We start from the raw sequence: 13,108 nt of genomic DNA on the forward strand, positions 1-13,108 counted from the left end.
TTCAGTCCTTAAATTCCAAAAGGATCCAGGTTAACGGAGGCCACCCCCAAGGCCGAGTGGCCACGTCCCTCTGTCCCTTACTCTTTGCTCAGGGAAAAATGCAGCCGGCTCGGTCGGGATTGGATGTGCAATGGTGACATTATTGCATGAGTCACGGCTCGGGAGGGGGGGCACGGGTCCAGGCAGCGGCAGCGGGGCTGTCACCTCGGGCAGGGCGCTCTCAGGTAAAGCACTCCCCCAGAGCCCGCCTGCCTCAGGTCGCTGCCTGCAGCTCCGAGCTACCTGTGTGCCAGCGTGTCCCGCCGACCGCGCTTTTCCTCTGTACTTTCAATAAATACTCTGCCTCAGACACGCCGAGGAATAATCAGGGATTAGACGCATGAGTGCTTTGACTATGCACTATGGATCCCTTTGTTTTTAACTTTTTTTTCTCCCCCTCGCTTTTATTCCTTTAGAAGCTGGAAACATACCTAAGTTATTAGTTACTGGATTAAAAACAAAGGGATGAACATCACATTACTTAATGTGGAGTATTACTCTAATAACAGTATTTTTTTACCATCATTATTCAGTTCCTACAATGGAAAGTCTCTTTTCGACTACCTGGATCGTGGGAAACTTGCCTAAGTACCCGAGATATATCTGAATGCAGAAGGCAAAATAAATATTAATAAATATATAAATTCTGTCTGGGGTGGTCTTTGTTTTTTGGGGGTTTTGTTTGTTTGTTTGTTTGTTTTGTGTAGGTGGGGTGGGTTTGGGGGAGGGGTAGTTTGTTTGTTTCAAAAGTCAATAAGCAATAAAGCCCTCCCGATATTGATTACATTCCTGCTACAGTCTCTCAGACGAGCACTGAGTCTGAACTGCCTTCAAGTGAGATGTAATATGTGACAGAGCCAGAAACTTTCAGTGGTGACAGGGTTGTGTTTTTTGGTTTGGTTTTTCTTTTTTTTTTTCTTTTTTTTTTTTCTTTTTTTTTTTTTTTTTTTTTTTGTTGTTTTTTTTTTTTTTCCCCGTGAGGATGGCCGCGGAGAGGCCACCACGGAGCGGAGGGGAGCGGGTCGGGCCGGGCTGCTTCGCTCCGCTCCGGGCTGGCCGGTCCCGGCCACTCCCGCTCCTCGCCGCGGGGCTGGGGCCCGGCCGAGCCGGGAGCTGATGGATGGCCCTTAGGGAGGTGGCTGCCGCCAGGTAGGGCTGAATCAGATAGACAGCCTTACATCTTTCTTTACCTGGAAGATCACCCTTCCATCCCTCCCCAAAACCTGAAGACCATCTCCGCGGGTAGAAATCAGTGAGGGCAGTCCTTTTCGTTCTTGCGTTGGTGGGTTTTGATACTTTTTTTTTTTTTTCCCCTTCCCTGCAGCCTGCCTCTCTATTATGGGGCTGAGCAAGTCGGGGGCAAATACGTCAATGGAGCGGGGAGAGAAACGCAGATGCCCATGGCGCTTTCCATTAACTTTCCCCTTAGCCGGGCCCGTTTCCCTCCAGCCACGAGCTGGTGCGCAGCAGCAGCAATTCCCATGTCTGTCTGTCTGTCTGTCCGCTGCTGGCCTGAGCGGCGTGTTACCTCGGTCCCTATCCCTTCCCCCAGCCTCCAGCCAAACAAAGGTGGGCGACGCTTTTTTTTCTGCTCCTAAAGGCAGTTGGTGAGCAGCTTTCCTGAAACAATAACTCTCTTATTGAGAACAAATGTTGACATTTGCAGGGAGCGAGGAAAAAAGCAGCCCAGGAAGTGTAAAGTGGAAAGCGACCCTCTTCCTATTTGACGACAGCACCAATTCCTCCGGGATCCCACCTGAGATTAAAGCCCGAATTTCAATAAATCAGCTCTAATGAAACCTCTGGCCCCGAAGAGGGAAGGGTTTGCCTTTCCCGCTCCGAAATGAGCAGAGAAACGAGGGGCGGGGGCTGGGGAGAAGAAGGAGTAAATATAGAAAGGGGTGTGAGATTTTAATCCCAGCGGGCTCATTAGCATCGTTATGAAATAAACCATACACAGAGTGATGTATTTTATCGTTCATCCCTCTTTCTTGCTACACTGAAATAATCACATTGTTTTTGTTAACAATCTAGTAAGGCTACACTTTCCTCCTGCTTTCAATTTTGATTACTAAATCTCGAATGATGTTGAATATGCAGTTCTCGCCCATTAGTTTCTTGTTTAAAAAAATAAATTCATATGCCAAATCATTTCAGTGGCGCCCATCTGCATCCGTGAACCGTTTGTGAATTTCTCAGAGGATGAGAGAAGTCCATTGGGTTTTACATACATAGTGAATACTTGAAAGCGAGTTTTCCGAGTCTTTCTACTTTTCTTTCCAGAAAGAAATCCAGGTCTAAATACTAGCAAGGGTGGGTAAATTATGGAAATCTTTTATAAGTCTTTGGGCGTACAAACATCAAAGGAATGTCGTCAGCCTTTTTTTAATCTCTGCCACAGCTTTTGGTTTTTACCAATTGAAATGTACACTTTGTGTCCAACAGAGACCTGGGACGTATAACATGGGTGGTGGGGGCTCATGGAGTAGGAGCAAGAGTGGGGGAAAGAAAGTTCAGGTGTTTCCCCTGACATTAAAATCCCTCCATAAAACCCTCCTGGACTGCACAGTAAAGATGGTCGAGAATGATTATAGTAAATATTTGCAATCTACATCATATGCTAAACTGGAGGGGAAAAAGTTAATTACTTCTTAGCTGTTTGCCTAATTGTGCTACACACTACATGCAGATACAATTGCATTCTACCTCAATGAAAAAGAGGATGTTACCAGAGCAAAGAAGCATCATTCCACAAACAGCATAAGAGTATGAGTAGGCCTCCAGCTGCAAAGATCTTCACTGCTTTAGATTTAGCTAGCCAGATCCCAGATTATTCCAGGATAACATTATTAATTTCAGCCCTTTCAGCTGAAAAACGCATTTTCTCAGTCAGTTAGATGTCTTTATAGGGGTAAATTACAGAGAGGGGTGAGGGAGGGTGTGCAAAGGAAGATGGAACATGGGAATTGTGTATATGCGCTCAAGAAAAACAGCTTCCTTTCCCCCTATTTAATATAACAACCACATATTTCCGGACTCCAGACTAGCAGGGCTCTTTATCCAGTTAACCTTCCCAAGGCTGATGCCTGAAGTATCTAAGATCACTTTCAAATGCCCTTTCTAACAAGACCTGAGCAAGAGGCCACTAATTTTCACTGAACAAAAAGCCACTGGAGAGAGATCCGTTTGTCAATATCAACTGGTCCAGCAATTTCCCATCTTCAGACACATCAGCCTATCTGAGCTGGCAGATGTTTAGACAAGATTTTATAAATTGTTCAATATCAGACCATAATGAACCCCAACTGACCATTCCAAAGCAGCTAAAAGCATTCAGGATCTCCCCTGCTGGGATCTAATAATGCTCTCACGCTGGAACATTATTAATCATGGAATAAAATAGATGAGCCTCTTGAAAAATAAGTGTATGATTGATTAAAGGGCAATCTAAGAAGCTATTATTCTTGTTTTATAACCGTAAGTTATATTCACTCAATTTATCTTTTGGGAAAAATAAATGATTGTTCGTTTCTTTTCTGGAATTATATTATACGAGGATTCCCGTTATTTTACTAAAAATTAAAATGATGGGTTGGCTAATTTTATGATTCAAATCAAAGCAGATTTCCAATGTAACTGTAAAGGTATGGTTTACCAAGATAAAGAGGGAAAACCATTAAGAAAACCCCAAACAGGTTTTGGACTTTTAATCTTTTTTTTTCCTTGCATATTTTAGCCAGAAGCTGAAAATAAGTAATTAGAAGTAAGTCGTGGTTGATAATATTTTTTACCCTATAATAGTGAATTTAAAGAATGGTAAATAAAGAGCTACTTCACACCCAGTATAAATAGTTTATAAGAAACATGCATAAATTCCAATCACCCTTTCTACGCATATTCATGTATATATACAAATACGTATTTGTTCATATGAGTGTATTTAAAGCTTAAGTATAACGGAACAAGCCAGAAGGAATTAATTTATGCAAAGTATATATTTGCAACATGTTTAAATTGCTTACTCATTTTATGATATCAGCTCTACTATTGAAATTACAAATTTCTTCCTTTTCTAAATAATAAATTAGTATTTTGAGGGAAATGAACGAAAAACACAACGTTGTTGCAGACTAGTCTGTTTTTATTTACAATTAGAGATATAAATTAGTAAAGAATTCTTGTTAAACAACCAAAGATTGTATAACCATCAACGTTTCAAATAAAAACCAGGCAAAATTTATTTACAAAAAGTTCAGATTTCATTGCAATACAACTTGCATAAATTACTAGAAGCTTTATATCGTTACAAAAATAAATATCAAATTTGTTTCCACTTTGTAAGGACTCAAGTTCTCCAATCACGTCTTTATTATCTCTACTGTATACATCTTTTACAAATAAATTTTACAATAAATCCTATCACACCTATCGAATAGATACCGTGGCAATGAAGTGATCAATTCAAGATATCCTGAGAAAAACAGATCTGTTTTCAAAAGTCACACATACATTGGGGAAACTATACTATACCAGCAAACTCACATATGTCCAACAAAATTCTGGTTTAATAATTAGATTCTGAAGATTTAATAGTGCTCTGTGGTCTTCTTTTATACAGTGGCACCAGATGTGATCCGGATTTAGAGATTTGTTATATATATTAGCTCGGGGAGAGATGATGGCTTGCTGACTTTTTTCAAAGCAATTGTGACACCTACCTGTGGACCAAGGAAAAAACCAGATCATCCAAAAATCCTTCAATTAAACTCTAACACCATTAAACGGGGTGGGCGGGAAAGGAAGTAAAGCAAAATTCTTACTCGTTTAATTTCTTCTAACAAAAATAGAAGTTAGTTGAAAAACATAGGCAAGGTGATTTTTTTGTTGTTGTTATTTAGCTCTAAGTAGTGGAAGTATTCAGAGTGCCTTTGCTAGCTAGGCAAGAGCCAAGTCACAGATTACCTTGCATAAGATTCATGTCGGTTTCTTACAGTTGTCCTTTTTATTTTAAACACGCAGTCACTGCGTGAAGCCCCACTCAATTTTAACACTGCCACGTGAGCACAAGCACTCTGTTTTAAAATAACAATACCTTCAAAGGTTTTTTATTTTTTCCTGAAGATTTCTTTCCGTAACTTTTAAGTAGTCCCTACGGCTTTGCCTTACACAAGTGAAGAGTATGCAAAGTGAGGGAACTGTCTAACCTGGCTTGAAAATTAAGACAAACCCAAGAAATAAATGCAGTCATATGGGGTTTCCGAAAACAGCAGAAAAAATAATGTTTTACTTTGTGACCAAACTCTCAAGTAACGAAGCAAGAAATTAACATTAAGCGAGTCTAGAACTGTGCAGCACGTCTAAGACCTGATGCCAAATGATCAGTGTAATAGAAAATGTTCTCACTTACTTGCATTGCTGTGTGATTGCACTTCTATAGGTATGGTTGTACTCCTACTGTGCAGACTTCAGTGGGATCTGTCAAAATATAACCGTCAGTTAGTCACAGGACACAGCCAGCTAACTAGATTATACAGTCTGTGTAGGTCCCAACCCTCACTGGTGCACAATTCGCAGCTGGGTCGTTTAAAAGACTAGCCAATGTCTTATATTTGCCTGTATCTCGAGTAATTTTGTAGGATAAGATGACAATCATATTAGTGTGAAACTTTTTCGGGAAAAAAAAAAAAAACCCAAAACCCAAACAAACCAAGAAGCAACCAGTTACAAAAAATGTCACGCTCCGCGTAATTTCACGTCCAAGGTCAGCAATTACCTGAACCCAAAGCTGAAAAAAACCCCGTGAGAATACTGGAAACAAAGAGAGTCAAACCAGTTTGTCAGGAAAAAAAAATTACAGGCAATGACACCAATGCTGTCTGGATAGCTTTGTGTGTAGTTTTCCTTTTTTTTAAAAAACCTACTTTCAAGCTGCATCTGCAGCCTGTGAGACTGATCTAAAAGTCGTCTTTCACATTTCCTCTCTCGGTTATTAGGGGCAGGTACCGATACGACGGCGACACGCCGGTTTTAATCCCCAGGTTATGTGAGTGCCCATCTTCACTCTGGCAGCGGTGGCACCGAGCTCGCTGTTTTTTCCAGAGAAGGTTTCAGTATTTACAGCGCGCAGGGGACGTCTAGGGGTCGGGGGAAGAGGACGAGGGAGCAGAGGGAAGAAAGCGGCAGAAACAAGTCACCTACCTTTCTTAGAGTCATAGCTAGAGGGCCTGTAATGTTGTTCTAGCTGGTTAGTGATCGTTTTCAAAGAGTCACTGCTCTGTTTGTGGACAGAGCTGGCATTTAGGACAGTCTGACTTAGTCCATCGTTTGAAGCCACTGCTGCGGAGTTGTATCTCAGGATTCCCTGGCTCTGCAGAGCGTTAAAGTTCCCATAGTTTGTATAATTGCTATAAAAAGGTGAGGTGTAATAAATATGCCTCCCCAGGAGGGAGGAGGGCGAGTAGGCAGCGCTGTGCGGGGCGGAGGCGGGGGTGGCCGAGGAGAGCGGCGCAGGCTGGCAGCCTTGGCCCAGGGTCTGACTCTTGAGGTCCGAGGTGGCGATTTCGGCCAGAGACCAGAGCTTGGGCTTGCTGGCCGGCGTCGGGGGGCCGGGGGAGGCGCGGGGCCCCAGCGCCGCCTTGCTAGCGCTGCGGGCGGCGTCGGCGTGCGGGTGGCCGAGGAGCGGGGCCTCCACGGCCGCCAGCGGCGAGGAGGTGGCGGGCTTGGCCGGCGGGTCGCGCTCCCCGCCGCCGCCGTCATCCTCCTCGATGTCCTCCTCGTCGTCCTCGTCGTCGTCCTCTTCCTCCTCCTCGATGTCCTCGTACTTGTCTTTGCACTCCGAGCCCGACTCGCAGAGGGGGTCTCCCGCTCGGCAGGGCAGCTTCTCGCCGTCCGATTCGGCGGAGCAGGAGTGGTCCGTCAGTGAGTCGACTTGCAAGCTGATCCCTGCGGAGGCCCGCCGGGCACAGAGAGGCAGTGAGGAGGGGCGGCAGAACAGAGCGGGAGAGAAGCGAGCCCAGCCACCGCCGCGCCACCGCTGCGGCCGGGCAGGCTCAAGCTATCCCGGCCTTTTCCCGCTCCCAGGAGCATCCATCCCCACGGGCCGGCTCCTCCGCGGCGCCCCCCGCACCTCCCCGCCAGCCGCCCCCCGCCCGCCTCGGCCACAGGCACCGATCGGCGACAAGTGACCGGAGCAGCCGGAGGCGACGAGACGGGACGGGTTTGGGGGTCGCTTTTGTTAAATGCCGCGCCCCCGCTCCTACCCCGCTGCCCCGCTCCCGGGGGACTCGACGGGGCGGGATGGAGCCACCCCGCCGGGGCCGCAGGCACCCCGCGCCTACCTTCGTCCTCCGCCGAGGTTTCGTTGCTCTCGGGCATCTTCTCGGGGCTCTCCTCCTTACTCCTCGCCCCGTCGCCTTCGTCGTCGTCCTCGTCCTCGCTCTTGTTCCGCGGGGCCCAGGTCATCTTGTTCTCCTTCTTGAGCCGCCGGCGGGCGTTGGCGAACCAGGTGGAGACCTGGGTGAGGGTCATCTTGGTGATGATGGCCAGCATGATCTTCTCACCCTTGGTGGGGTAGGGGTTCTTGCGGTGCTCCTGCAGCCAGGCCTTCAGCGTGGCCGTGGCGTCGCGGGTGGCGTTTTTCCTGTACGCGGGGTCGTTCAGCTGGTAGGGATAGGCAGGGCTGCCGTACGGGTGGTAGCTGATGGCTCCGGTCATCCCCGTCGTATGGGCGTCGTAAGGGGAGCCCTGGACAGAACAAAACGGTGGGGTTGGCAATTTGTTATTGCTGATAGCCATTAGTGAGTTGTCAAGGCGAGATCGGCGGTTATATTTGTATTTCCCCGGGATGGTGTCTTGTATCCATATTCTATGAGGGGGAGTAGCAGCACCCAAAGGCCATTAAGTTACAATTCCCCCCCCTCCTTCCTCCGCCCAGCACACAGACACAGGCACACGCGCTTAAAATCGGCGATGTTTTAATCTTTCTGGCTAATTTCAGCTCCTTGTAATTGAATATTTCCCAATATAATTTTTGAACCGCGTAGACATTTTAAAGGCCCTACAGGTAGCGTCTTGATATCAACATTTCTCTCAAAGGTTCAAAAGATGTTTCCTTTTTTGCTATAGAAAATACAACAAAGCCGCCACTTAGCAATTCACTGCACTAATGCATTGCAAATCCAATTTGCAAATCAGAAGATATGCACCGTTTCGAATTGTTCAAATGCGATGTAATTAGCATTTTAATTCGCTCTTTAACGTTTAAATTGCGCTTATTTAAGTCTGCATAATGCAAGAAAAGTTAAAGATATCCCTAAGAAACTCGCTAACTTGCAGCACGTCTCTGTACCCCGCAGATCGGAGAGTCATAGGCTCAACATCGCCCAATATCCCGCACAGTTCACAACCTCGCTGCAACTTCCAGCCACTCGCCTACTGCTTCTCAACAGGAAAAACAAGAGAGACCCTCAGATCTTTTATACCACCCCGAATAAAGACTGCACGACAATTTATGCACTGTATTATGAACAGACGGAAAGCAAGTAGTTTCCCTGTCACTTTGCAGGGAGAGAGAACTACCCCGCTGCCATCCTCTCCTAGGATATCGACAGCGGCTCTAGCCTCAAATTCCGAGCACAGGTCTTTGTGTGTACGGACTAGATATGTGTCTGACTCTCTGTGTGCACGCGTGTTTATAAAACTATATAACCATCTAGACGTGCAGTTTATTTATATAGTTTATGGTTTTATTTATATACTTTATGCACAGAACACACACAACACGCAATTGCAACTGCTCCTTAAACTAATAAGAAGAAAGTGAAATCCGAAACTGCGGCCACTACGACCATTTTGGGCTTAAGCGAAGCTCACAGATCGCAAACAGATGCTCCTTTTCATTCCCAAAATCCAGTTAAACCATTAGCACAAAACACGCTGAAAGTAAATAAAACCACACGGGGATAAAGCCCCCAGCTCCTCTAAACACCGACTTAAAAGAGAGAGAGAAGAAAAAATTAGGAAAAAAAAATAGAAGAAAAATAAACCCTCCCTTGTGCTATCACTACGAAAAGAAAAAATACATATTAAAAGAAAAAAAAAAAATAAGAAGGAAAGCCTGGGACACACAGACACGGGAACGGGGGGAGAATGAAAGCATCCACCCCAACCCAACTGGCTGAGACCATCCGTATTTCCTCAACCAAAGCGCCCTCCCGGCTCCTCAAACCGCGCGGAGAGCCCGGGACTCAAGCCGGCACCGCGCTTGGCCGGGACGCGAAGCGGAGCCCCGGCCCCGGCCCCGGCCCCGGCCCGCCGCTCCGCTCCTCTCAGCTCGCCTCCGCTCCGCTCCGCTCGTCCCCGGCCGGGCTGCGGGGCGGCGCGGAGCGATGCGCGGCGCGGAGCGGCAGCGGCGGCGGTGCGGGGCGCCCGCTTGTGCGGCGTGGTGTCGGGGGCTGATGGTGAGTGTGTGAGGAGAAAGGCTGAAGATGATGAGGATGAGAATGCGGATGCTAATGAAGAAGGAGAGGGTTTCTCTTCGGTAGTTACCATATAGGAGGGGAATCCCGTGGCGGGGTCTGTGGAGTACTGGAGCGGGCTGGTGAAGCCTGTGGCCGCCGCCTGGGCGGTGAAAGCTGCCGATCCCGGGTAAGGGCTGAACGCCGATCCCGACGAAGACCTGGCCAGCTCCTCGCTCCTGGGGGCCGCCAGCGCCGACGCCCCGTACGCCGGGCAGGAGTACAGAGCCAGCGAGCCGGGGGGCTGGTAGAGGTAACCCTGAGGATAGGACATGGCTTGCACTGGCGTGCACAGGAGCAGGGAGGGGGCGAGGGTGACCGGCCCTGCTGCTGCCGCTGCTCCTGGCGCTGCTTTCGTGCTCTCCCTCTCTCCCGCCCGCCCTCCCGCTCCCTCCCTCCCGCCCTCCCTCCCTCCTTCTCCCTCCCTCCTTCTCTCTCTCTCTCCCCCCCGCCCCCCCCCCCCCCCCCCCCCGGCTGGCTCTGTGCAGTTATGTAGAGAATCAGAATTGTTATAGGCTCCCCCCCATGCGCACCCGATCAGAATAAAAACAAACAGGAGGAAAAAACCCAAAAGAACCCTCCAAATGGAAAATTAGTAGGAAAGGTCAGAAATCTATCCGGGGGGGAAGGGCATCTGGGAGAGATGGAAGCACAGAGGGTTAATAAAAAAAAGAAAGAGAAAGGGAAAGAAACAGAGGAGAGAGGAGGACGGGGGCGGAGGGCGGGGAGGGGGGAGAGAGAGAAGCGAGACCCCGAAATCAGAAAAGTGGCTGCTGCATATGGAGTTCTCCCAGTCAGCCAGCCAGCTCCCCCTGCGCCTGCGAGCCTGTATTTTGGGGGAAGTATAGAGTCTGGAGTGAAGAGTTGAGGGAAGCAGCACTCGAGTTTCTGAGGGACATTGGAAAACAGAGCTGTCCATCACCGCCGCTCATCTGCATAGCCCGGCGGGCCCGCCCCCTCCCGCTCCGGCCCCGGCCCCGGCTCCGTCTCCTCCCGCGGCCGGCAGGCAGGCGGGGAAGGCAGGCAGGCTTTGTAATGCAAGGCAGCCTCTCCGACTGTGAGCACGCTGCTGAAGCCAAACGATGATACTGTTCATCAGCTCCTCTCCGGACTCGCGGAGCCATGAATAGTCTTCCGCACGCTCTCCATTACACACCCTCTCTCCCTCTTTCTATATCCACAGGGGCAGCACAGAAGGACGTGGATAAGGGATATCTGCATCTCCTCCCGCACGCACTCTCCGGAGCGCTGCAGGCGCGCACACGCGATGTGTGAGATGTGCGCGCTCGCACGCGTGTGAGCGCGCAGGGCCGGGCGCGGCGGAGCCGGGCAGCGCGCAAGGGGAGAGCGAGCACTTGGTAAAAGTGCTGCCCTATATGGTAGGGAGAGGAGCAACTGCTCAAATCAGCAGATCCAAGAGCTCACTGTCCCTGGCAGCGTGAACTTTACAGTTTTGTAAGTTGCCACAAACAGTGACGATCTAGTCATGCAGCGCGTTTGCACATGAAGGAAAAAAAATCCCCCCATCTTTCTTTCAGTTCTATTCTTCCTTCGCTGATGCATGGGCAAGAGGCCTGGGTGACTCCTTCCGGGGGGCTATCTGCATTCTCCCCTCACCCCTTCCTCCTTTTGGCAGATCAGATAAATCTCCTGGAACATAGTATCTATGCAATTAATTTCTCCTGCCCTCTCCCTTCGGCCCTGGACACTTTCAGCTTCCAGCCAGTGCCCGCGCTGCTCCGGCCCGGGCGCAGGACGACGAGGCGGAGGCACCGCTCTCGTCTCCTCAGTGCAAGCCTAAGTACACACGTCTGTGTGCACGTACATTTCTTTAATGGTTAGTCTAGAAGGTCCCTCCAGAAGCCGGCGGCGAGCTGCCCGCACTCAAGCTCTGCCCTTTGCTCCCGGGACGAGTCGCGGTGCCCGCGGTCCCCCGTGTCGGTGTCCCCATACCCGCGGTGGGGCCGGGGCTCCCCTCCCCCGGCGCTCCTTCAGTCCGACAGCCCCGGGGCACGGCGCTGGGCCCTGCCCGTCCCACCCAGCCGCTGCAGGGGGCCGAGGCGTGCTAGGCCTCTCCGTGCATCCCGGTCCGCACCTGCGCCCCGCAACTCCGCCGCCGTCCGTGCGGAGCAGGATCGGGCTCGGTCCGGCAGGTAGGGATGGGACCGCAGCTCTGGAAGCCACCGCGCTTCCCACAAGCCCTTCACGTGCAACCTTCAGCAAGTTACCAGCCCGGAACGCCCTCATTAATATTGTTTAGGTGCTGGGGAAAAATGAAAAAAAAAAAGTTAATGAAACTGTGTTTTATTTTCAACATTTATGAGTGCGCACTTAAAGAAATGAAGTTGCGTGACATTTATGGCCGAGTTCTTCACGAAGTCCCTCGAGTAGTTTCAGTCAGGTAGGATGGAGACGACGCCGGGGAATCGGTTGGCCACCGGCAGGAGGGGAGATGGCAGTAGCTGAAAAATTGCGGGTGTGCAGAGCAACCTATTGTTAATCAATTAAACATGCAGCTGATAAAAAAAAAAAAAATACACTTGGAGAAGCGGTTTCAATAGCTTGGCGCACATAGCGGGGAAAATGCCGTGCTGGAACTACGGTCAAACCTCGGGATGTGTGAAGTGTCTGGAGCAATCTGAGCTTTCCGATGTCTTTTTCTATCTCAGTTTTTATTTCTCTCCTTTACTCTCCTCATTTTCCGTGAAACCCACATACCAGTTTACCCCTGCCGCTACAAGCAGCAGCAGAGATCTGGCCACCAGACATACCGGATTAATTCCTATCCAGATCTATCAGCTGGCCTGTAGAAGAGGCAATCCTTAAAAAAGCAGGTGAGGGGGAGGAGGTTAACACCAACAGGTATTTCTTGTCATTAACTCCCGACTTCCTGATAAGAGAGTGATAAACAACTGGTAAACTCAGTGCAACAGATTACAGAAAAGACATTTGCTTCCCTGCTTGGTGATTAATGCGCATATATTAAATAAAAATAGAAACTCTAAAAACAAGGGCTTTATATAAAACATATTCATATTTCAGTGTTTCTATGGAATAATCGATATCATGCGACTACATCTGAATAGTCAATTGCTGTGTTCCGCAGACCGATTTCTAAGTATATGAGCTCTGCTTCTGAAAGGAGCAGCAGCTGGAGAGCCGAGAATGCAAAATTAATTATAACATTATAAAGTCATACATGAATCTCTCTAAGCCAACCTGCATGCCTTGCAAAATGTGCTATACTCTCTGCATTTTTATTTGGGAAGCTGTTCTTTTTCCAGAAGTGGTGTTTATCTTCGCGAATTGATTGCTTTTAGTTCTTCCTCTTTAATAATTAGTGGAACAATACAGATTGGGAATACAATGGCCGTTGTGTTTACATTATAACAGGGGATTAATGCTATTAAGTGAGTGTTACAGTTATGACCTGGGAAGAGTACTTAAATAAATACCGTGATCCCAAGAGAACTGATGTAATTCAGTGCGGAGTGTGTGTAGATACGCACAGACACACACGCACACACGAGAGATACAAATCTCCATACGTATCT

General features: G+C 48.6%; 1 protein-coding gene across 1 annotated transcript; it reads right to left on the minus strand.

Moving 5' to 3' along the window:
* Window positions 1-4,159: 4,159 nt before the first annotated feature.
* On the minus strand, window positions 4,160-9,915 carry IRX2 (iroquois homeobox 2). Its single transcript, XM_071455532.1, has 5 exons — window positions 9,586-9,915; window positions 7,377-7,782; window positions 6,238-6,981; window positions 5,447-5,514; window positions 4,160-4,757 (listed from the first exon to the last, which is right to left on the minus strand). Exons 1-4 carry the CDS (start codon window positions 9,826-9,828, stop codon window positions 5,471-5,473), a joined length of 1,437 nt encoding a protein of 478 aa, XP_071311633.1. The 5' UTR covers window positions 9,829-9,915; the 3' UTR covers window positions 4,160-4,757; window positions 5,447-5,470.
* Window positions 9,916-13,108: the final 3,193 nt, after the last annotated feature.

Source organism: Agelaius tricolor, unplaced genomic scaffold (assembly GCF_023055355.1).
Source record: "Agelaius tricolor isolate 1412-34295 unplaced genomic scaffold, bAgeTri1.0.p SCAF_2, whole genome shotgun sequence".
NCBI lineage: Eukaryota > Metazoa > Chordata > Aves > Passeriformes > Icteridae > Agelaius > Agelaius tricolor.